General features: G+C 41.2%; 1 protein-coding gene across 3 annotated transcripts; it reads left to right on the top strand.

Moving 5' to 3' along the window:
• Positions 1 to 1,756: 1,756 nt before the first annotated feature.
• On the top strand, positions 1,757 to 10,690 carry LOC308385693 (uncharacterized protein). Of its 3 annotated transcripts, XM_080864800.1 has the most exons (4): positions 1,757 to 2,015; positions 5,498 to 5,603; positions 7,333 to 7,761; positions 9,378 to 10,689. In XM_080864800.1, the coding sequence occupies exons 2-4, from the start codon at positions 5,586 to 5,588 to the stop codon at positions 9,954 to 9,956; spliced, it is 1,026 nt and encodes a 341-aa protein (XP_080720926.1). In that variant the 5' UTR covers positions 1,757 to 2,015; positions 5,498 to 5,585; the 3' UTR covers positions 9,957 to 10,689. The 3 variants fall into 3 exon arrangements, with proteins under 3 accessions (XP_080720926.1, XP_080720927.1, XP_080720925.1); XM_080864801.1 differs by lacking the exon at positions 1,757 to 2,015 and having other exon boundaries at positions 4,511 to 5,603; positions 9,381 to 10,690; XM_080864799.1 differs by lacking the exon at positions 1,757 to 2,015 and having other exon boundaries at positions 4,520 to 5,603.
• The last annotated feature ends 14,082 nt before the right edge of the window (positions 10,691 to 24,772 follow it).

Here is a 24,772-nt window from a genome sequence, read left to right as displayed (position 1 = left end):
AAACCCACGGAAGACGCTTCCTATACACTGGGTGTGAGTGGAGCCCTCTAGTGGTCCACCACAAAATAACCTAAACTGGGGAAAAGTAGTAAACAAACCTGAAATCATACGAACACGGGAAAACCGCATGGAGAATGTTGGGGTTAGAGACACAGCGATACACAGACAAACCAACGACAAGCAGAGATAGACACACTATAAATACACAAGGTAATCTGGAAAAGAACACAAACCTAGACTGAGACCTTCAAAGTAAAACAGAAAAATTCAAAAACAAACTCAGGGACATGAACAGAGCACTGGGGGAGGACATGGGTAGGTATAGAAAACACTAAACACAAAACCCCCAAGAACAAGAAAACAAGAATTAACCCAAAACACAAGATGATACCAATATTAAACACAAAACTCTGGGTCTAAGGACCCCGGACCATGACAATATCCATTAAGAAAAAATTACCTCCTATTAAGGTCGTGTCCAAATTCATGGGCTGCATCCTCCTGAGGACCCGGCCTTCGCGGTATACTTGGGCCGGGTCCTCAGAAGGTCGGGTAGGCTGGAAGTAAACGGCCGTGAAATTGAACGGTCTAGCCTTCTGATTAGCGTCACCGCTGTCTCGGTGGAGTTTAATAAACTCAGCCGTCTGCTCCTTGCTATCTAAAATATAACCAGACACTGGCGTAAATTCTCGACTGTCTCATACTTCTGTTTAATCAGTTTTCTGTTTGACGTTTAGTCACCTGTGTAAAAACCAAGGAGGAACCCACCCGGGGGATTAATACATTTATTTTATCTAATCTAATCTAATAACTTTAATCTCAGCCACACCGATTTACTCACGAACAAACAAAACACTGAAAAAAGCCCAACAATAACATTTTTAGGTTGTCTAAGGGACTTATATATTACGTTTAACCTGAGCAGCGAAAGTCCGCGGTGATCTGAAAATGATGTGCCGGGAGTTGTGCCGTTCTCGGCCGCATCAGTAACCCTCAAGCTCCCGGCTAGCTATCGAGCTGGTGGGTAGCAGAAGCCTCCGAAAACGTCGAAGCACTTTTGCAAATATGCGATATCTTGATAAACCGAGCAGATATTTGATGTTTACACAACTACTTTCCCGCCTGAAAATATGTTAAAAGTTTATTTTGTGACCCAGAAAGATTAGTATGAGTAATTTTAAAACTTAGTAGCGGCCGCCATTGTTGGAAACTGGAGTTTGGCTGGGCTGCGCTATGAATTCTGGGATATGGCAGGCCACGAAGGACACACCCGACCCATCCTTCAAATTTGGGGAAAAGGAGGACGCATTTGTCGGCTGCATTCGGAGGAGTCTACGAATTTGGACAGCCTTCGGCGCGTCGCTGTGACGTAATCGGTCTACAAATGCGACCTCAGGAGGATGCAGCCCATGAATTTGGACACGACATATGAGTTTCATTTTAGTTCAGTGATGGTGGATTATAACCTCCATTCAAAGCATTCAAAAAAGAGAAGAGGAAACTGTAGAACATGTTATATTACACTGTGAGAAGGTAACTGATCCAAAACCTCAGTAACATAAAAATGAAACTGAATCTTATTGATTTACTGCAAAAGGACTCAAGAAGTGAAAGTTATCAGGCCTTATTCCAGTTTTTAAAAGTAAAGTAAATTGTTGCTGGTCGACGTTCCAGTTCACACTCCACACCAGTTGGTGGCGGTAATTCACCATTTTGTTGTTTGACAACGACAAATACAATTTGTAGGAAGACGAAGAAGAAGGGTTGCGAAACAAAGTAAGAATGTTCCATGAGAGGAGGTGTTTGCACAGAGAGCTGCTTTTCCATTCAAAGAGAATAAAGTAGTACCAACGTTTGGATCGATATCTGCATCGATCTGCCCACCCTTGTCTCCTGGATCGTAGCTGAGATCAGCGTGAACCACGTGGGTCTCTGCTCCCTGATCTGTTTCCTGTGTTTGGAAAGAGTTGCAGCTTCATCGCGGAGTTTCTCTCGGTTTGTGGGCTCATCTAAAGGTAAGCACCGAGCTAACTTTACTGTGAGTTCAGTTCATGTTGAGTTTAGCTCCTGAATGAGGTCTTCTGCTGCTCTCCTCGGTGTCTGTTCACAGTTTATTGTGAACACGTTGAGAGAAGAGTGAGAGAGTGTTTGGAGAAAAACACCAGCTAATCATTAGCTCAGCATGCTGGGAGAAGTTGGAGCAGAAAAGTCTTTTCATTGTCCCTGCAGCTGTTTTTCTGCCTGCACCAAACCTCTACAGCCTCATTTCTATTTGAAGTGATAACAGGAAATGGATGAGAGCGATCTGCTGCAGTATCAGGGTCACAATAAACTTTATTGTCCAGCTGCTGTGGATGAACACATGAGAGGAAGTGAAATGGCCTGTATTTGTCACAATGGCTGTGTCCCAATTCAGGGTCTGCACGCTTGAAGTACGCGCACAACGTACGGTGCGTACTATAAGTACGAGAAGTGCGGAAGTGAGAGGCTTGTGAAATGGGACGGTATACGCTTCGTCGCGCTGTTCAGGTTGCCTAGCAACCATGATACTAACCGCGAGACACGTTACATACAGCTTTTTTTGACAGAAATGAAGGAGAAAAATGTTTTGTTAGTCATTCATTTTTGTTATGACATCACTTTGATTAGTTGAGTATCTGAGGCTGAGACCACGGGACTGTAAAACATGATTGTTGGGCTTCATTTCTGTGCTGAACAGTCATTTAAGATTAGTTAGTAAATAACAATTAGCTAATGTTGTTCATGAGACTAAAGTCATCTCACTGCGGTAATGTAAATATAATATGGCCAATATTATAGTATTGTCAGATCATATATATATATATATATATATATATATATATATATATATATATATCACTGACTTTCAGCTTGTTGTGTTTGTGCATATATGACTGACTTTAATTATTAAACATTCGCACATAAATAAGTGACGTCATATTCAGTACTTTTGACAGTTCACTCTTCGGCCGCTCCATCTTATTAGGGAAATTCCACATACATAAATGTAAGTTTCAAAACTCAACCCCATCATTTAATTTGTTTTTGATTGAAATTGAATATTACTCAAACTCTCTTAAATTAACTTCCAATAAAAAAGGTTTATCATTGATTGAAATTCATTCAGAAATGTTTAACGAATGAGCTGTCACAACTTTCAAGTACAAAGTTGTTATGAAGTCTGTCACATATTCCCCCCTTTTTTTTTTCTTTTTTTTTTTGTCCTTTATTTATTTATCCTTCTTATTTCATTGTACTGTATATTGTTACGCTTATTTGCCTTGTATGTCTACTGTACAAACTGAGCTGGAATGACTGACTGTTCACTTTATAATTTCAATAAAGTTTGGAAATAAAAAAGAAACCTCTTCGGCCGCTCCCTTCTGCCGTATTTTGCGGCAAAATTATCCACACTCACCACCGCGCTATGAATTGTGGGATATATGGGACCACGAAGCGTGCTTGATATTTGGGGAAATCGACGGCGCATTTGGAGTATGCATTTGAAGTACACTTCGAATTGGGACAGCCGTCGTCGCGTGGCGGTGACGTAACCGCACTTAAAATGCGTACTTCAAGCGTGAATTGGGACACAGCCAATAAACTTTATTGTCCAGCTGCTGTGGATGAACACATGAGAGGAAGTGAACTCCTACAAAGTCTCATTTTAATGAGTCTGGCTGCTGTAAAGTGATGCACAGGAAGATGTTAACAAAAACTAATGAAACAGAGATGAAAGTAAACAGTGTTCATATTTGAAAGCACAGAGAATAAAATATATTGTGGTGGTTAATGTGCAGCTCTTGGTGATTTGGAGAAATCATATTTTTAATCATGTTGTGGATTGAATGTTGGGTTTTATTTTATCTACAGAAGTTTTTCCCACCTGTGATCGTTCAGATTGATCTGTTGGGTTGATTTGAATCATGTGAAGGTTTAAAGCTGCACTTCCTCCAAAGAGAATAAAGTATAATCATGAAGAATGTAAAAATGTCTTCCTGTGTCAAACACAGCTGCAGTCAAAGCAGGAAGGAAAGCACTGAAACCGCTGATTAAAACTCGTTACTCAAAGATCACTGATCAATTTCCATGAGTACTATTCACAGAGAGTTGGGGAGTCGCTGCAATCACAGCATTTGATCAGTGAGCTTTAATCAGTGGTTGTTCTTCAATGTTCATGAGGATTTGCATATTAATGCTCAATAACTGTCCATTGTTCCTTCAGTGGTGCTAGGGTGCTAACATGCTAAAAGCAGAGTTACTCACCCCTAGGGTTGCCAACCGTCCCTTAAAAAATAAAAACGTCCCGTATTTAGAAACAAAAGTACACGTCCCGTATTGAGCTAATAAGGGACGCACTTTGTCCCGTAATACAGTGATAATCAAAAGTAGTCTATAACTTTTAATGGAATTAATGCTTTGTTTGAAAACATAATTCCCAGCCCCTCTCCTGCTTTGTGACCAATGAGCTGACAGCACACTTATGACAATTCGAGTATGACAAGTCAGATTACCGCTTATCTCATTGGTCGAGGAAAGGTCGCTTACGGAGAAAATACCGGAAGACAACAGATGACCACAACAAGAAGCATGGCCAACAGGGAAACAAACGCCAACACTGCGGTGCAAGTCTCGGACGACAGTACACCTAAAGCTGGACATACACTGTGCGATTTTCAAACTGCACGATTGACTCGCAGGGGTTAGAAGTTGGTAGGTCACGATGCAGGGTCTCACCCGATGCTCTGATGCGACCCGAGTGCTCACACTGTGCCTCCATAAAATGAAGGTTATAACAGAAAATCTGTCGCTCGCTCCCTCTCTGTCTTTCACTCACACAGACACACCACCACCATCAACTTTGCTAAATTGCTAATGAAAACCATTAATCAGGCAGCTGTGATTGAGCAGCAATGTAAATCCAACTATTTTCACGGTTGTTGTGGTCGTGACATTGGCTGGTTGGCAGCCAATGTTAAGGAGCATTACCGCCCCCTGGCACACATCTCAGTGGACATTTAGATGAGAAAATATATATTTGACACATTTTAGGAAAATAATAATAAAATAACAATAAATAAAATGAATGTTCCCTTTAGAAATCTTTTCTTTTTTTGGCTCTATAAAAATAGTTGTTTTTCATTTTCTCAGGCTCTTACAGCCTTACCTGTATCATAACAAAGTGTATAAACCCCAATCCACCTTTAACATGGTCCTTCTCCCAAACCTTCAAATAGGACTTTCTGGCCCTGTCATAGTAAAGGGCTGCTTAGAATATTAGAGCCAATGTCACAAAGTTCCTCCTGAAGTATAAGTGAGTGAGAGAGTTTCCTCACTTTGCAGCACAACACGTCTCACAAGATTTCTACAAGCAATCAGAGTGAAATTTGTACTTTGTGTTGTCAGATGAACATATGAGACACTTTGACTCTTCAGTGCAGTGTGGAGCCTAACAAAGATCTGTTTTGTGTCCCAGCTGATCAGCAGGAGGAGAAGAGTCTGACGGAGCAGCAGAGGAACATTTTCAGCCATCTGGACTCAGCTGAGTCACTACAGAGGAAACAATGAGCTCAACACAGGAGGTGAGGAAAATATCACAGTTTCACCAAATAATCAGTCACGTCTAAAACTCTCATCCTCCCAACCTGTTATATGACTGTGTTGTATATTATGTTGTTTTTTTAGACTATTATGTTTACAAACATTATTAAGTCACAAGCAAAGAAAGACTACACCACAGCACATGTGTAAGGCTTATTCATCGAAATTATTTAATAATCAAATGGACATAACATTTTGTTCTTCACCCCAAAAATACACATTCAAAGCATCACAACAGCAGCCCGAATGAAGGAAAATGAAGGAAAATAAAACATATGTGTATTTTCTGTTGCCTACATTGTAGAGGGTGACTTTGCCTCTAAACAGGAACATGAGCAGGGAAGAGGTTAAAGTGGGATTGAGCAGGTGGGAACCCTAAAATCAGCTGTAGTGGCTCAGCGTGGGGAAAAGAATCACAGCTCACAATAATTTCTGTTGAGAGCTCCAGTAGATTTTCTTAAAGTACAGGCTGTGATCAGCTGACCTGCTCCTCTCTGTGGATGTACACAACTGAATTCAACCAGATGTCAGCAGATGTTTCATGAGCTGTCCTGGCTGATTTCCATCCTCTACACTGACAGTACACTGTCTTTATATTAGACACTATACTGTTGGTATGAAGGTGGAACTCAGTGAATGAATGTCAGCATCATGAGCTTCAGTTTAAATGAATCTCTGCTACACTTAATCTAACTGTGACATGAGCACCACAGTCACTGTGCACCAGTCACACACTGTTCTTTACTTTAAATCACAGTTCAGCAAACGAACCTGTTTATCCTGCACTAACCTGCAGAGGATCTTCATGCAGTCTTTAAATAACACAGTTAATCTGCCTCAGATTGTTTTGCAGCATCTTTCACAACCTGAAAAAACATAATGTCACATGTACAGACCCAATATCTGATTTCAACACATGAGGACTTACATGTAAGCTTTAATCTCCAGTTGATCAAATCCCACTGAGCAGTCCTTCCCTTTAAATCTAACACCTCTTCTTCCTCTCCTGTCCTGTCTGTCTTATCTTTCTCCATCTCTGAGTGAAGTTAGCTCTCTTCCTTTTCTCTCCCTGTGATGTACAGCAGCTGGACCTTTAGCCAGCAACACACTGTGAGACAAACTGCACACAAACAGTTTGTGTGTTTGCTGATGTTTGTTGATAGAAACGCTGCATTTGAAATTACCTGTTTGTTCAGGTGCTGTGCAAAAAAGAAAGAAGAACAACGTCTCACTTTAACTCCTGACTATGACTCACAGTTTTGCCTCTTTCATCTCTTTTTATGTTTCAAACCCTGGTGATTAGTACACGATCAGGATTGTCTTTCATGTGTTTCTTTTCAGGCTCTAATTGGTTTGATGTTTGATGCCCTTAGTGATGAAATGACTCCTCTCAAATTTCTCAAACCAAAAGTAAAAAATCTGTTTTGTAAATACAATGAGTAGAAAGTCCTTTTTTTCTGTGGGGAGTAAAAGTAAAGAAAAAAAGGAAAAATATTTTAGTGTTTGAACAGTCATGAATTATTTTTAACACCAGGTTGGATGTAATGTGTTAGAACTACCAGTAGGTGGTGATAAGAGACCTTTAAGGTGTTTGGTGCCACACTACACCTTCAGGTTTAAAACTAGTGTTAATGGAGGGAGTTTGAAGGTTGAGTTTGTTCCACGACTGCATTTCACTCACTGCCTCTGTTTGTATCTCTGTCACTGCAGGACCAACATGGAGCGAGAAGTCAGCGCTCTCAGGAGGCTGACAAACCTCACAGAAGAAAGGGAGAGAAAAAACACACCTGTGACGAGTGTGGGATGGGTTTTACTGGGAAGGCTAAACTAAAACGTCATCAGGTCATCCACACTGGAGAGAGACCGTTCAGCTGTGACTTGTGTGGAAAGACTTTTTCCTGGAAGAGTGCTCTAAAAAGACACCAACTCATCCACACTGGAGTTAAAGTTTACTGCTGTGATCAGTGTGGCAAACAGTTTACAAACAACACATTGTTACAACGCCACATGTTTACCCACACTGAGGGGAGACCTTACAAATGTGACCTGTGTGAGAAGACTTTTAAAGCTCCACGTTACCTGAGAGAACACCAACAGATCCACACCAGAAAGAGACTCTACAAGTGCAGTTACTGTGAGGTATGTATTTATATTGTTGTCATTTTAGCCTGACTGTTTGGAACAACTCTGCTCATTAAACTGTGTTAGCATGTTAGCAATTCTACTGCATGGAAAAGCAGCTCTGAGTCATTATTCAGATTTTCATTTCAAATTCAAAAATTCAAATTCAAATTTTATTTGTCACGTACACAGTCATACACAGTACGATATGTAGTGAAATGCTTGGACAACTGCTCGTGACCTAAAGAAAACAAAAAAGGAAAGGCTATGAATAAGATAGGAAATAAATATGAAAAATTAAAAAGGGTAAATTTAACTAGGAAGGAATAAAATATAAATTAAGGTTAAAAATGAAATAACTGTACAACACAAATTAGAATGAAGGGTAAATTTAACTGGGAGAATAAGATAAAATATATAAATTAAAGTTGAAAATAAAATAACTGTACAACAAAATACACAATATAGAACTATATAAGAATGTATGAAGAAATATAAATAAATATATACACAATAACAGCAGCGTGATTTAAGTAATGAAGTGATTTCAGTTGTGATTTTTGTTTACAGGATCATGAAAAACTAAAAGTGCTGAAAATTAATATGATGGTGTTATTTAATGTTCAGGCAGTTTCCTGGTATATAATGACATTTTTATTATTTCCACATAAAAGGCCTTTTGTTTACAGAGCCTGATTCCTCTGTTAGGAGTACATGGAATAAAATAAAACACAAATGAAAATAAGTACAAAACCAAACATTCAGTAATCTTCTATTATGGTTAACAAAGTTGTGTTGTTACGTAATAGTATTTTAGTATAGTAGTAGTGTTAAAATACTCATTTAATATTATAATTGCAGTGTCATGGGGGTAGTAGTGTTTTTCTTGTGTCCCATTCAGCTGAGTGTTATAACTACACAGTTAGTGTTATTAATGCAGTATTAAATTAGTATTATTGCAGTGTTACATTAGTAGTTTTGCACTGTGTTGGTACCCTGCAGATATTAGGATAGTAGTACTTTAGTGCAAGTCAGATGTTATTGTAACATATTAGTAGTATCAGTATTAATGCAGCACGGTGGCACGGTGGTTAGCACTGTTGCCGCACAGCAAGAAGGTCCTGAGTTCAATTCCACCATCAGGCCGGGGTCTTTCTGTGTGGAGTTTGCATGTTCTCCCCGTGTTTGCGTGGGTTCCCCCCGGGTACTCCGGCTTCCTCCCACCGTCCAAAGACATGCAACTTGTGGGGATAGGTTAATTGGATAATCCAAATTGCCACTAGGTGTGAATGTGCGAGTGAAAGTGAGTGCGAATGGTTGTCTGTCCCTGTGTGTTGGCCCTGTGACAGACTGGCGACCTGTCCAGGGTGTACCCCGCCTCTCGCCCTATGACAGCTGGGATAGGCTCCAGCGCCCCCTGCGACCCTGAAAAGGATAAGCGGAAGTGAATGGATGGATGGACAGTATTAATGTAGTATTATGATGGTAGTATTGTAGTTTTTACAGCCCACTAAACTGAGTGTGTTAACTGAAACAGTAAAATGTAATTGGACGTCTGCAGAGATGCTCTTTATTTCAGGCGACGTTCAGGATAAAAATGATGAAGGACTAACTTACACTGTGTCTTTGTTTAGAAGCAGAGCGACACAGATGGATCCAGTTCTCAACCCTGTCATTACTGTGGTGGTGGGAAAAACTTCCTCTGTGACCTTTGTGGAAAAACTTTCAGCCATAGAAAAAACCTAAAAACACATCAACGTAAACACACTGGAGACAAACTGGAACACTGCAAAGAATGTGGGAGAAGTTTCACCACATCAAGTAGATTAAAACGCCATGAACTGATTCACAGTGGGGTTAAAGAGCACCTCTGTGATCAGTGTGGGTCATCTTTCACCACTGCAGTCAACCTTAAAGAACACAAACGTGTCCACACAGGAGAGAAACCATACAAGTGCAGGCACTGTGACAAAAGCTTTTCACGCTCATGTCATTGTAACAAGCATGAACGTACACACATGGAAGGAAACTACAGCTGTGACCAGTGTGACAAGAGCTTCAGGAATCTCAGTTCATACACCACACACAAACGATCCCACGTTACTAAAAAACTGTTTCACTGTTACCAATGTCCCAAAACATTCACTAAATTATCTGCTCTGTGCAAACATCACCTTGATCACTCAGGGCTGAAATCGCTCCCATCACAGTGAATCTGCAGAGACAGAAAGATCCTCTTCTGCTTTCAGGGTGAGACTCAAAACTCCTGAGATCAGGCTCCACAGAGTTCAGATGGAATCTCCTGTAAAGATCTGATGAGGCAACTATGAATGAAAATGGTTCCCTAGTTCCATTTTAAGCTTTCTAAACTGTTCTACTTCAGTGTTCATGTCGAGTGGTTTGCTTTGCTTCAGCAGTTGGATGAAAAAATCTGTTTTCATGTTATCAGTGACCTCCTGACCCAGTATGAACCTTCCAGATCCCTCAGGTCATCTGGATCCGGTCTTTTATCAGTTCCCAGAGTCAGAACCAGACACGGAGAAGCTGCATTCAGCTTTTATGCTCCATATATCTGGAACAAACTCCCAGAAAGCCTCACATCAGCTGAAACACTGAGTTTATTTAAATCCAGGTTGAAGATTCACCTGTTCTCAGCTGCATTTGAATAAAACACCAAATCCACACTTTTAAGCTTAAATTTCAAAACTTACATTTTAACTACTGATTTTATCTACTGTTCTGATTTTATCTACTGTTTTTTTTAATCCATTTTAAATCATGCTTTTCATTTTATTTTATTTTTCTAATGTCTCTGTAAAGCACTTTGAATCACCTTGTTGTTGAATTGTGCTATATAAATAATCTTACCTTATCAAGTTTTTATTGAATGTATTTTGAACGTGAAGTCTTGAAAATGTTAAATAAACATTTAAAATGTTAAACAAAGAAATAGTTTGAGCTGTGATTTCGCTTCCTGTTTTTCAGAGTAAAGACTGAAGTGACAAATGGAAACATGTTTACAGTCACAGTCAGATGAACTGTTTTCAGTGGCACAGATGGAGGTTTATCAGAGGAGGAGACTTGGCTGTTCTCCACTCACACTGAACAGGGTTCCTGCAACTTATTAAAAATCTGAAATGTAAGAACCTGAAATGTAAGAAAAATAAAATATTCAAAACCTGACTTCCGGTAATGGCGGCAAAGTGAGGAGACCCGTGCTTCGCGAGCTCAGTTGTCTTTTTCGTTAAATACTCTCTGTAAATCCAAAATAGAACTTACGTTTTGACATAGTTCGTTTGGGAACATATGAGAACGCTAACATGCCTAAAAAACTGAACAAGGACAAACAAAAAACTACGTCTGAGGCACAAGACGAAAGCGGGGTGGAGGAAGGGCAGATGGACGCTATGCATGAACACGAGCAAGAAAAGCAACCTGCAAACCCAGAAATGCCTTCTACCTTGGACCTTTTAAACGCTATTCGATTGTTCAAGCAAGAGTTCCATACTGAAATGGGTGGTATTATGTCAGCAATAGGAGCTGTTCAAGCTGATATACAAAAATGTGGAGGGCGAATTGACGAGGCTGAAAAAAGAATCTCCAACGCGGAGGACGAAATCACCTTATTGAAAAATGATATGGAATGCCTTGAAAGACAGGCCAAATTTCTATCTAAAAAGGTGGAGGATTTGGAAGGAAGAAGTCGGCGTAATAACATCCGAATCCTCGGCATCCCTGAGAAAGAAGAAGGTACAGATCCACGTACTTTCATGGAGAAGTTTATATCGGACATTTTGAAAATTCCCCCTCCTGTCCTGGAGAGAGCGCACAGGATAATCACAAAGCAAAGCTCCATTGCAAACCGATCGAGAACTTTTATAATTAAGTGCTTAAGTTACAGAGATCGAGAAGGCATCATGAAAGCCACTAGGACGACAAAAGAACTGACGTATAAGGACAATAAGATAGCCTTCCTGCCGGACCTGCCTGCAGAGACATATAGACAGCAGCGTCAGTATGATGGTATGAGGAAGAAGCTGCGGGAGATTGGATCGTGGAAACATCGGATCATTTATCCAGCGAGGCTGCTTTTGACCAACGAGGAACGTACGCATGTATTCGATACACCAGCGGACGTGGACGCCTACATTAAGAGCCTCAATCAAGTACAAGATGTTTGATAAGGTATATGATGGTAGATCACTAACTCGTAAATACACTAAGTGTATTTATGAACCATAATGGACAGAACAATTTATTATATTGCCAAAGGGTTGTTATACAATGCTGGGTTAGACATTGGTTGTTTTGTTCTCTTAATAAGAGTTACTAGTAATTTCACTTATTGTGTCAAATGTGTGAGAGTAAAAACTTGACAAGGTGGATTTATTTCTATTGTTATTATCTTTTTTTTTCTTTAGTTAAATTCTTTTAATCAATTGTAATTACTTTAACAACTGTTGCTAAATGCAGGTGAATAGTTCCTCGGTTTAGGGTGGACATGTTCCAAGAAGAGGGCGGAAGTAGTTTTGGGGTTAAGGGATGCCTGTATGTTCTTACACAGGCTGGGGTGTGGGAAGGGTTGCTCTCTCAAATCGGTAAATTCTCAACATGGTACAATACTTTTCTTTTGTGTATATACAGTGGGGCAAAAAAGTATTTAGTCAGCCACCGATTGTGCAAGTTCCCCCACTTAAAATGATGACAGAGGTCAGTAATTTGCACCAGAGGTACACTTCAACTGTGAGAGACAGAATGTGAAAAAAAAAAAAAAAAAAAAAAAATCCATGAATCCACATGGTAGGATTTGTAAAGAATTTATTCGTAAATCAGGGTGGAAAATAAGTATTTGGTCAATAACAAAAATACAACTCAATACTTTGTAACATAACCTTTGTTGGCAATAACAGAGGTCAAACGTTTACTATAGGTCTTTACCAGGTTTGCACACACAGTAGCTGGTATTTTGGCCCATTCCTCCATGCAGATCTTCTCGAGAGCAGTGATGTTTTGGGGCTGTCGCCGAGCAACACGGACTTTCAACTCCCGCCACAGATTTTCTATGGGGTTGAGGTCTGGAGACTGGCTAGGCCACTCCAGGACTTTCAAATGCTTCTTACGGAGCCACTCCTTTGTTGCCCGGGCGGTGTGTTTTGGATCATTGTCATGTTGGAAGACCCAGCCTCGTTTCATCTTCAAAGTTCTCACTGATGGAAGGAGGTTTTGGCTCAAAATCTCACGATACACGGCCCCATTCATTCTGTCCTTAACACGGATCAGTCGTCCTGTCCCCTTGGCAGAAAAACAGCCCCATAGCATGATGTTTCCACCCCCATGCTTCACAGTAGGTATGGTGTTCTTGGGATGCAACTCAGTATTCTTCTTCCTCCAAACACGACGAGTTGAGTTTATACCAAAAAGTTCTACTTTGGTTTCATCTGACCACATGACATTCTCCCAATCCTCTGCTGTATCATCCATGTGCTCTCTGGCAAACTTCAGACGGGCCTGGACATGCACTGGCTTCAGCAGCGGAACACGTCTGGCACTGCGGGATTTGATTCCCTGCCGTTGTAGTGTGTTACTGATGGTGACCTTTGTTACTTTGGTCCCAGCTCTCTGCAGGTCATTCACCAGGTCCCCCCGTGTGGTTCTGGGATCTTTGCTCACCGTTCTCATGATCATTTTGACCCCACGGGATGAGATCTTGCGTGGAGCCCCAGATCGAGGGAGATTATCAGTGGTCTTGTATGTCTTCCATTTTCTGATGATTGCTCCCACAGTTGATTTTTTCACACCAAGCTGCTTGCCTATTGTAGATTCACTCTTCCCAGTCTGGTGCAGGTCTACAATACTTTTCCTGGTGTCCTTCGAAAGCTCTTTGTTCTTGGCCATGGCGGAGTTTGGAGTCTGACTGTTTGAGGCTGTGGACAGGTGTCTTTTATACAGATGATGAGTTCAAACAGGTGCCATTCATACAGGTAACGAGTGGGGGACAGAAAAGCTTCTTACAGAAGACGTTACAGGTCTGTGAGAGCCAGAGATTTTCCTTGTTTGAGGTGACCAAATACTTATTTTCCACCCTAATTTACGAATAAGTTCTTTACAAATCCTACCATGTGAATTCATGGATTTTTTTTTCACATTCTGTCTCTCACAGTTGAAGTGTACCTCTGGTGCAAATTACTGACCTCTGTCATCATTTTAAGTGGGGGAATTTGCACAATCGGTGGCTGACTAAATACTTTTTTGCCCCACTGTATGTAACACCGGTGAAATTGAATAAATATAATAACAGAATTCCAGATACATGTTTTAAATGTGGAGAAGCCCGTGGAACATTTTTCCACTGTATATGGGAATGCAGAATTGTCCGTGCATTTTGACCGGACCAGGCGGAGGAGCCGGTGGTGGCTGAACGGCCTCGCCAGAACCATCAGCAGACACTGGGACGTGCTGGCTGGGTCCTCCCGGACCCCCAGCTGACGAGGCAAGAGGCTGAACGGGCCCCTCGGACCCTCCAGCGGAGACAGGTGGCTGACCAGAAGATTGAGGAGAGGAGCGACGGTGGCGTCGTTTCCTTCTGAAGGAGGGAACTGAAACTGGCGGAGAAACGGAGACCTCCTCCTCGTCCTCCGACCACATGGCCACCAGGAAAAAGGCAGGCGAATGGGCAGGCGAACAAGGTCCCGGCTGGTGTGAGGAAGGAGAGGCAGTCTGAGGTAGCGACGAGGCAGGTGGTGAGTGTGTGTTGTCCTGGAGCGGCGGTAAAGAAGTGGAGGTGGAGGTAGAGAGAGCAAGCTCGCCAGCCCTGACTTGCTCCCTCCAGGCAGCTATGGAGCTGCCCAGCACAGTGTCCATAGAAAGCTGAGTAAGCCAAGGGTTGCTCCGAATGATGGCATCTACAGCGCTTAGCCCAACTGCCATGGTCCTCAAATCATTGGCCTGAGCAATGCGGTCAAGGAGCTTAATCATCCGCTCCATCTCAGCGTTTAATCCAAAAGCTAAAGAGTCTGCGGGGTCCATGTTCTGGTCGTGATCTTCTGTCAGGTTAAGGCTGTGTGCAGGTAGGAGTGGAAGTAGAAGGACCCAAAGTGCAGACACTCGGAGGCAGAAAATGGCTCAAAACTCAGCTTTTATTGCTGGATGGCAAAAAGTAGTGATGGCCCGCTTGAAGCTGACGCTCCGGAGCGTGTGTCGAAAAAAAAACAACACACTGGTTCAGAAGCACTGTGTCGAGGCTTGCTTCGTTTGGCAAAAGTCACGTGACCAGTGACGTCTGAAGCTTCATTACGCACGTAACTGCTTCGGTACCTGATTCAAACGGATATAAGGAAGTGAATCATCCACGGGATTCGTGGAGTGTGTTGATGGTGACAGATAGCGACGAGGTGATCATTCCACTGACAGATATGGAGCCAGCGAGGAAGAGAGGACGTTCTGGCGTGTGGGAATATTTTGAGTTGATTTTGCTCAATTCATTTTATCTGCCGAAGTGAAAAACTTGAAATGTCCAAAATCATGTTTTCATAATGTAAATATCATTACAGCATATGACTTTAGGAACACTTCCATGTGAATTAAAGCTGATGAAGACTACAAAAATGTATTTGACACTATACGTACATGACATTGCTACAGTTTAGAAAATCATTTTGTTTATTGTTTTTAGGTGATAGTCTGCAGGACCCAGGAATACCTGCATATCTACCAGCTTGCAGTGTGGTTCCTGCACTCCACAGCCTCTTCTGTTCCATGCAAGTGGATTTTCTCCAGGGCAGGAGAAACTATTTCTAAGAAAAGAAACAGACTCAGCCAGCGCACAGTAACACTAATCCTCTTTTTAAATGTAAATAACAAAAGGGCTACCTTACATAGATCATGTTTTTACTTTGCAAGTTCTTGATTAGGGGTGGGTTTTGATTATCGCTTTTCTGATTACAATCCATGCTAAATTGAATAAAGTGATATTGATTCATTAAAATCCCGTGTCGATTTGTAAATTAACGTTATTATGCCTGAAACGCCAGCATCTCAGGTTAAACCTCACAACATGTCGTCAAACACCATGCAGCTAAAACAGTAACTGGGAGCAGGTTTACGGATTCTGCATACAAACGTGAACACAGAGCGCGGACCCGACGCGTCAGAATCAGATTTTGGTGTGTCGTTGGGTCCGCGCTGTGTTTGCCTCTTTTTTTCCCGCTGGCTTCTGCAGCTGCAGGTTTCATAACTCTCTGTTTACATCTCTAATTAAGTCTCACATGTGTCAGCTTTCTTTTAATAGATACGAAATTATGGATATATACTGATACATGACCAGAATTGTAATATTTCTGACTGAGGCAAAACTTTCCAGATTCCAATCAAATTGAATCGGATCCTGTATCGAATCAAAATGATTCTACAAATCAGTGACGATGCAGCCGTACTCAGCCCCCTAAGCATTTTCCCTTTCCAGTTCACAATCAATCCCACCCCTAGGTCAAAAATATGTATAGGAATTGGCCTAATCTAATATTTTGTATGAACCTGTCCAGCTGTCCAGTGATTAAACGACAAGTAGATGGAGGCAGGACTTCACAGCAGGGGCATACTCCATAATGTGCTGTGCATTATCATATGTATATTATATATATTGCTCACTTATTGTATTTACCAACATCAAGGAGTTATGAGCAAAGAAAGGCCACACCATAGTGCATGTTTAAATAGGGAAAGTTTATTGATCAAAATGTATTACGCAGATACGCATTACATTTTTTTCAGCCCCCCAATCGAGAAAACAAAACCAATTACATGTTCAAAGCAACGGAACGGTGGCCCAATATCAGAGAGAACTCCACTCTTGAGTGAGCAGTGATAATTGAGCAGTCCGTTTTATTTTGCAGATTCAAGCTGCTCTTCAAAATTTTCACCACCAGATGTCACCGGAGAGGACTGTGTTGAAAAGCTTCGAGTAATGAACCGTTTTTCAATACAAGCTTCAGTGCTTCGGAAAGCTTCATTTGGCCATCACTAGCAAAAAGTAACAGAAATCCAAAATCCAAATAAACTTACATGACCAGGCAAACGGAACACACAGCATAAATGAGAGTAGATCACGACACAGACACAAAGAAACACGGGGCTTAAATACACAAAGGGAGCAATCAGGGAATGGGTAACAGGAGGGAAACACAGCTGGGGCAAATCAGGCCTAACGAGCCAAGGGGAAGCAAAACCAGACACATTAACATCAGACATGGACTTTCAAAGTAAAACAGGAAACATAACACAGACTCACAGGCAGGCACTATAACAAAGGGAACAAAGACGTGGGACTAGGGTAGACACAGACACTGACTGGATGTGGGGATACAGCAGACAGGGGAGACAGCAACTATGGAACACAGACAGAAAACCAGAACACTAAAACTCTAACCAAACCCCACCCAGAGAACCTAAACTAAGAATGATCCTAAAACCCATAAAGCAAAGCTAGAAAATAATGAAATAACAAAATCAAAGAACCAAAAACACAAAACACTGGGTCAACGACCCAGGGACCCTAACAATTTGCCATCATACGGTGATTGTCTAGCAGTATTTGGATTTTACAGACGGAGGGGCAGCAGCCGCAAGTCAGCGCTTTTTGAATGGCTGAAATCCAAACTGTCCAAAAGAAAATTATCTGAAGAGGATGGCAGTAGCACACGGCAAAAAGAACATTTCCAAACAACCCATAAAAGAAATGCTCTGAAGAGAAATAGAAAAATAGAAATAGGATGGATGCATTATGATGAAGACACTGAGGTTTTCAAGCAGGTTAGAGCTAGACGAGGAGGAGGAACAAGAAAAACAGACATTTGCAAGGATGCCAAGAAAAAGGACATATTACAGGTTGCAACAGGCCTGTTCTTTCCAGATGGAGAAAATCATTCAGGGGCCCTTAAGAGCTGGTTTTCACTTCATGACGAGGAAGTGGTTCGGTGTTAATGCTTGGAGGTCATTTGTGTCCTGTGATAGCTTTTCTGATGGTGCATTAATGCATGAGTCAGTATCTAAAAAGTAATCCCCTTCGAGGTGCACGGCTCTGCTTGTTATGCAAGTGAACGCTACTACATACCGTTTTACAATACTGCGCCCTCTTTTCACAACAAGTGGACCAAAATAATCTAGACCAATGTTTCTGAAAGGTTGCAGATCTGGAACCACTCTTTCCTCTGGCAGGTCTGCCATCTGTTGTTGGCTGGGTTTTCCTCCATTCAGTTTACAGAATAAACATTTTGCACAGCTTAAACTCCATTTGTTATCCGAAACTTTCTTTCTAAAACAATATCTGGGAAACATGCTCTTTGGCCAGTCTTCTCGAGAATCTCATTTGCCTTTGTTCTCTATTTTTCTCTCAGTTTAAATGAAAAAGTTTGAATCAGAAGTTTAATGTTAGCTGGCATTATTAACTCCTGCAAATACTGCAGTTCCTCCATAGCATTGCAACACTCCTGAATATATAGTCAAGTCCAGTCAAGTCAAATTTATTTATATAGCACATGGAAAACAGCAACTGTTGACCAAGGTGATGGACATTTAAGATCATAAAAAGAGATAAAAGAGATAAAAGAGATAAAACATAAGAAGACATGAAAGAATCATAAAATTAGAAGATTTGAGTAAGAAGTAAGATAAAAGTAGTACAAACTCATCCTGATTTAAAAGCCAAGGAATATAAGTGGATTTTTTAGACGGGTTTTGAAAGTGTCCAATGTTGGAGAGGTCTTCGTGTGACAGTTTGTTCCACAATTTAAGAGCAGTCACAGCAAAGGCCCGGTCTCCTCTGTGTTTAACCTGGACCTCGGGACAGCTGAGAGCATCCACAGACCTCAGTGATCTTACAGGAGTGTACCAATTTAGAAGATCAGAAAGGTTGTTTTTTCCTGCCTTGCTTTGTATCATTGTTTGTAGCTCAACCTCACGTGTCTGAATTTATTTGTTTTTTTATTGACACACTGTATTAACACAAGATTCCTGAAATCATACAAAAGACTACCCTAGTAGTATTTTTTTACTGTAAAAACCACAGACATGTTAAATAAATTATTTTATAATTTGAAATGGTAAATGGACTGGTTCTTATATAGTGCTTTTCTACTCTTCTGAGCACTCAAAGCGCTTTACACAACTTGTGCATTCATCCATTCACACAAGCACATTGTTCTAGTTGCTTTCTAAGTAACATTCACACACAAGGATATTTGGCATGCAGACTGGGGAAAGCCAGGAATCGAACCACCAACCTTCCGATCAGTAGATGACCTGCTCTACCACCTGAACTACAGCCACTCACATGCAAACCTACAGCCACCTACAGCCATGCAAATATAAATTGTGTATTTTGAAAACTTATGCACACATTGTGTAAATATATACAATTATTTATCAAAAAATGGAGCCAATACACCAGGGTTTCTTTGTTTTTGCTTTTGTTTTGTTTTTTGGCCACAACTAAGGACCTTACACACCTGCAGCTGATCTGACTTGTCAGGGGAGTAACATAGGAGTGTAGCTTAGAGCTCCTCGACGCTGGATCGTTGAGTTACACTCCATAGTTAGTGTGTGTCTAAGTGTAGTGTCATGCTGGTCATGTATGCCCGCGGGAGTTAGTGTTTCCCTGTAGGAGGAGCGTGGACGAAAAAGGAAAGAACACACAGGGAGTTTGGGAAGACGAGAGCAGAGAGCACGAACGTTTGGGTGAAGACATGACATGGGAGTCTAGTGAGCTCACAGGGATTTGTGTTCTTGGTATTTGCTCCACTGTATATAAAATGCACTCATCAAAGAGTCCAGCATTTGGGTCCTTCTTCCCCACAGTTGGCCAGCGCTAACCATGAGAAATTATGGTAAATTGCCACATGGGAAGGACAATGTATCAAAAGGAGGGATTTCAGGTTTACTCTATAACTATCTGGTGATTTTTCTACAGTTTTCTACAATTTTCAGTGATTTTTCTATGATTTGTGTGACTAACAGTTAATGTACAGGTATTAAACCCCTACAGGTGCTATTAGATAAGTTGTTGATAACCTACAAGTTCACTGAACAGAAAGTGGAATGCTGATTGATGATGATTGATATATTTTCAAAACGGTTAGAAGTTTTTCCTTCAAGTAAGGAAATACAGGTGCAGTATCAAGAGTATTGCTGGGAGAAATCATCCCAAGGGTGGAAGCTCCAGACTGAAACTGGGTGCTGATCAGAAATCTTCAGAGAGCGGGAAGCAGGGACCAGTCCAGGCACAGCCGACAGCCCAGACAGCGGTCAAGGGCCCAAGTCATGTCATTTGGGGTCCTGCTGCTCATCACAAGAAGATTCCAGAGCACACAGAAAAAACCGCAAAGGTTAAGAAAGATCCCTGCGTTAAGACGCTGAGGAAGACAACAAGGGTGTACAACGTGCTCTGCCCTTTCAACCCACAGCTGCGTTAGAACGAGAGAGTGAGGGGTGAAAAAGCGCCCTCCTCCAACAAGAGTGTGCCAAGCACCAACTTAGTGACGTGCAGGTTGAGGCTCTGTGTCACTGATGAGGGATCAGCGATGGAACGCAGACAACACCTGATAAAACCGCCAGGCAGTTTTGCCTGAAAAGTTCAGTGTGTGTTCAATAAGGTGGTTATTGGTGTGACTTTTTAATTGCGTCACAAAATATTTAAATTTACATGACTCTCCAATTATCAAAAAAACAGGAAAGGTGTATATGAATTGCTTGGTTTCAAACTTTTCTCTAGTTCTGATGTGATCAAAAATAATATGCAAATTTCACAGCCATTTGACTAACAATGACTTGTGCACGCTCTGCATGGCAGGTAGACTGCTTTGTGGGCTGTGCATTAGATCCTAAATACCACAGTAAATATATCAACAGCAGTTTGTTAAACTGTAGCTCCTTTGACATAGCTAATTTGTCCTGACACATTATCTGACACCCTAAATAGGATTTTGGGGTCATTACACTTTATTAAGGGATTTTACGAGACCTGAAACATGCTTTGAGGATCTCGAGAATGAACTTGTTCTTTCAGAGCTAAATGTGACTGATTGTTTGGAGCACTGACTAGTTAGAATCTAGATCTATCAAACTACTGTAAACCTTAGATCAGAAGTGTTTGATGTATGGTGGTTGTTAGAGTAGGGGGGGGGGGGGGGGGTATTATTTGATTCTTATTTAAAGTATTAGATAAAGCTGTTTTGTTATATACATAATGCGAATGTGCTCATAACTGAGTCGGCGCTCCGTATTTTGAGAGTTAAGAGCTTCATTCAGTGTTACTGTCTGTATTGATATATTGCAGGATGACGTAGAGTGCAGAAGGTTTTTTTTGCAGCATGCTTACACATACACATGATGTACACGAGACAAGGTCAGGACGCGGACAGAAGAGGATTAACTAAAGAGTTCAAGCTCTCATTTAGCAGGTGAACAACTAAAGCTCTTTCATATTTCCACGTGTAATCTGTTGTTTTAAATTTTTTTCCTTATTATTATTACTAATATTTTGCATATAAATTTCAGATGAAGAAGAGACGATAGTGAGAGTAAGGATGACCACTAAGTGTAAAATTGTACCTCTAACACTGTAATGATGCACATAATGAACCTCTCTGAGTATTCATTGTTGTTGATGTTACTTGGTGTTGAAGTAAAACTCTTTTAGTGATTTTTGTATGATAAACAATAATAAAAGTGATGTAATGGGAAAATGATCGTTAATCCTCACATTTAGATTTTGTGTTTAGAATCGCACTGTATGATTTTTGTATAACCTTTGCCTGCTTAAGAAAGTGTACTTTATTGGTCCCCGTGGGGAAAATCCCTCTCTGCATTTAACCCATTCACTCATTCATGAAGCAGTGGGCAGCCACTGGGCGCCCGGGGAGCAGTGTGTAGGGACGGTACCTTGCTCAGGGGTACCTCAGGGTAGCTGTTGAGGGGAATCGAACCCCCGACCACGGGGGTACCACTCTACCTACTGAGCTATCCCTGCCCAGCGATGAAGCAAGTATGTGTGCAGACTTTATTTACAAAATTCAAAGACAGACTGCAGCCATGACAAACAGGCAGCGTGATGCCATTTTGCCAGTCATTGGCATCACTCTGTGAGTCATGAGAGCGACTCATTCATGAAAATCAAAACCGCCATCTTTGAAACCCAGCAGTTTCAACCATATTGCTATAATGACTCCACCCACATTAGTTGGTAGTTAATTATAATGGAAAATGACCAAAACTGAGTAGGTACTAGTGTACCTACATGTATACAATGCTTCCCCCAGGTAGTATCATTAGAAGACATAGCATACATTTTCACTGCTATGCTGATGACACCCAGCTCTATCAATCAATGAAGCCAGGTAACACACACCATTTAGTTAGACTGCAGGAATGTCTTAAAGACATAAAGACCTGGATGGCCGCTAACTTTCTGCTTGTTAATTCAGAACAAACTGAGGTCCTGAAAATCTTAGAAATATGGTATCTAACCAGATTCTGTAAGGAGTAATTTTTGACCAAGACATGTCCTTCAATGTACATATTAAACAAATACGTAAGACTGCTTTCTTCCATTTTCACGACATCTCTAAAATTAGAAATATCCTGTCTCAGGGTGATGCTGAAAAACTAGTTCACGCATTTATTTCTTCCGGGCTGGACTTACTATCAGGATGTCCTTAAAACCCCCTAAAAAGCCTTCAGTTAATCCAAAATGCTGCAGCAAGAGTACAGACAGGGACTAGAAAGAGAGAGCATATTTCTCCTGTTTTGGCTTCCTGTTAAATCCAGAATTGAATTCAAAATCCTGCTCCTCACATACAAGGTCTTAAATAATCAGGCCCCATCTTATCTTAATGACCTTGTAGTACCATATCACCCTATTAGAGCACTTCGCTCTCGCTCTGCAGGCCTACTTGTTGTTCCTAGAGTATTTTTAAAGTAGAATGGAAGGGAGAGCCTTCAGTTTTCAGACTAGAGATAGTCTTGATATGCTAGATAACATGCTTTCTTCCATCTTTAAACAACTTGTGTAATTGCTAAAATATATTTGTTTGTAGCCACAACTTCATTTCCCTAAAGGTTTTAAAAAAAAAAAAACCCACTCCTGCATGTTTTTAGTAATAAAATCCTTCATTACTTTCATAAATTATAACACTGCTCATGTCATGTCATCAGAGACATCCTGGATTTATGCCATTAAAGTCACCAGTTATCTTGATCTTAATGAGGACTCATGTCATGATTTACAGTCGGTATCTTTGTCATGTTTTAGCTTTATTGTTTTTGCAACTGACCTGTAATGTTGTAAAGTATAGGAAAGTAAAATTTAATTTATAGCACCTTTCAAGATAAAAATCACAAAGTGCTTCACAGAAGCAGAAATGGACATACAACCTCAAACAAAATCAACCAAAAGCAAGTATAAACAGATACATTTTTAACTGCTTTTTAAAAGAAATGACTGAGTCCACAGATCTCAAACTCAAAGGGAGCGAGTTCCAGTGTCTGGGAGCCACTGATACAAACGCTCGGTCACCTTTTGTTTTTAAACTTGTATGCTGGACAACCAGCAAGCCCTGATCACGAGACCTCAGGGACCTGCTGGGGCGATAAGGAAGAAGAAGATAACTGATGTAAGTTAGAGCTACACCGTGCCAGGCCCTATAGGTCATGATTATAATCAGTACCAGTACCAGTAACAATGATTGATCTTTACTTTATTTTATTTTTTGCGGGGGAGATGAATACCCAAAAAGAAAATCACACATGGTATGTTAGTGGCCAGAAAGGCAATTTAATGACCAAATAACCATTGAAATGACCACTAAAATGATCAAAATTTATATTCCAGTGTGTGCTTCTGTGTGTATGCTCATTAGCAGCATGATGTGCTAACCACAGTAGAGTGGTTTTTGTACACTTTCTACACCTGGTGCATGGGGCTGCTGTTCCAATCCTGGTGGTGCGCCTTTTGCACCTTCTTCTCATTTCGTTGGTGGAGTGTGGATCACACTCTGGTTCAGACTACTGTATCTTGAGATCAATGGCAGAAGTGGCTGAGAATCAGGGACAAGTGTGTCTTGCAGTTGTTGAGGTCACCAGCATGTGTCCCAGCTCTCCCAGGATCACTCTTCATTTGTAGGCTGTAGAGGACTCCCCCACTTCAGTGAAGTTGTTTCCAGCTGGACAAAGGCATCGTATCCCAAGACATCCAGGAGATTGGAGAAAAGAGCCATCAGCCATCAGTTAGTTTTCCTTCTACAACTCGAGGTGCCAACATCCTCTCTAAGTTATCAATGTGTATTTGTGCCTATTGTAATCCAGGATTGCTTCTTGCTTTCACGCATCCTTTATTCCCCATCACTGACTGGTTCCTTGTGTGCTGCTGTCAAAAGAAGCACATTCCTCTGTTGCTTTGGCATGTGGGATATCGCCGTGGCAGTTTCGGTGAAGCCAAAGACAGACAACAAAATCTTCCTCTGTTGCAACTGGAGGAGCTGGGGAGGAAGCTCTGGGTTGTTTCCCCTGTGCCAGTTTTCATATAAAGAGTTCCTCTTCCAAAGTGACCGAAGTAAAGACATTGTCCTCAGAGCTCCTCCGTCAGTTGGAGTCTGAACCCTATGCCATTTGTTACTTCCTGAGAACTTCCAGTGTTGTCATCCAACATGCTATGTATTGGTTTCTTCTGGTGTAGTCTCCACTTCATCTATAATCCTCCAATCCTTGCACCTTCGCCCCCTGTGCAGGTTTGTGAGGGTGCACAGCAGCTAAATCTCCTTTATTATAAAAAGTTCAAAAGTAGATCTCAGGTGATCCACTCAGTCACCGGCTCCTCGGTCTCAGAAAATGCCCCTATGTTCTTTTCCATCAGCTGCTCAGCCTCCACCTCCATGCCCCCCAACACCAATCCTCCCCCAAAGAAGAGGATTCGGGCACTGGCTAGTACTCATCATCAGTGGTGAATGATGCAGTCAGCCTCTTTGCAGATTCTCCCCTCATC

This window comes from Rhamphochromis sp. 'chilingali' (genome assembly GCF_963969265.1).
Source record: "Rhamphochromis sp. 'chilingali' genome assembly, chromosome: 18".
NCBI lineage: Eukaryota > Metazoa > Chordata > Actinopteri > Cichliformes > Cichlidae > Rhamphochromis > Rhamphochromis sp. 'chilingali'.
The sequence above is the reverse complement of the archived record's forward strand: the minus strand, read 5'-3'. Positions and strand labels throughout refer to the sequence as shown.

Coding starts and splice junctions, on each gene's coding strand:
- LOC308385693 (XM_080864800.1), top strand. Junction 7,762..9,377: donor ACAAGTGCAGTTACTGTGAG/GTATGTATTTAT, acceptor GTCTTTGTTTAG/AAGCAGAGCGACACAGATGG.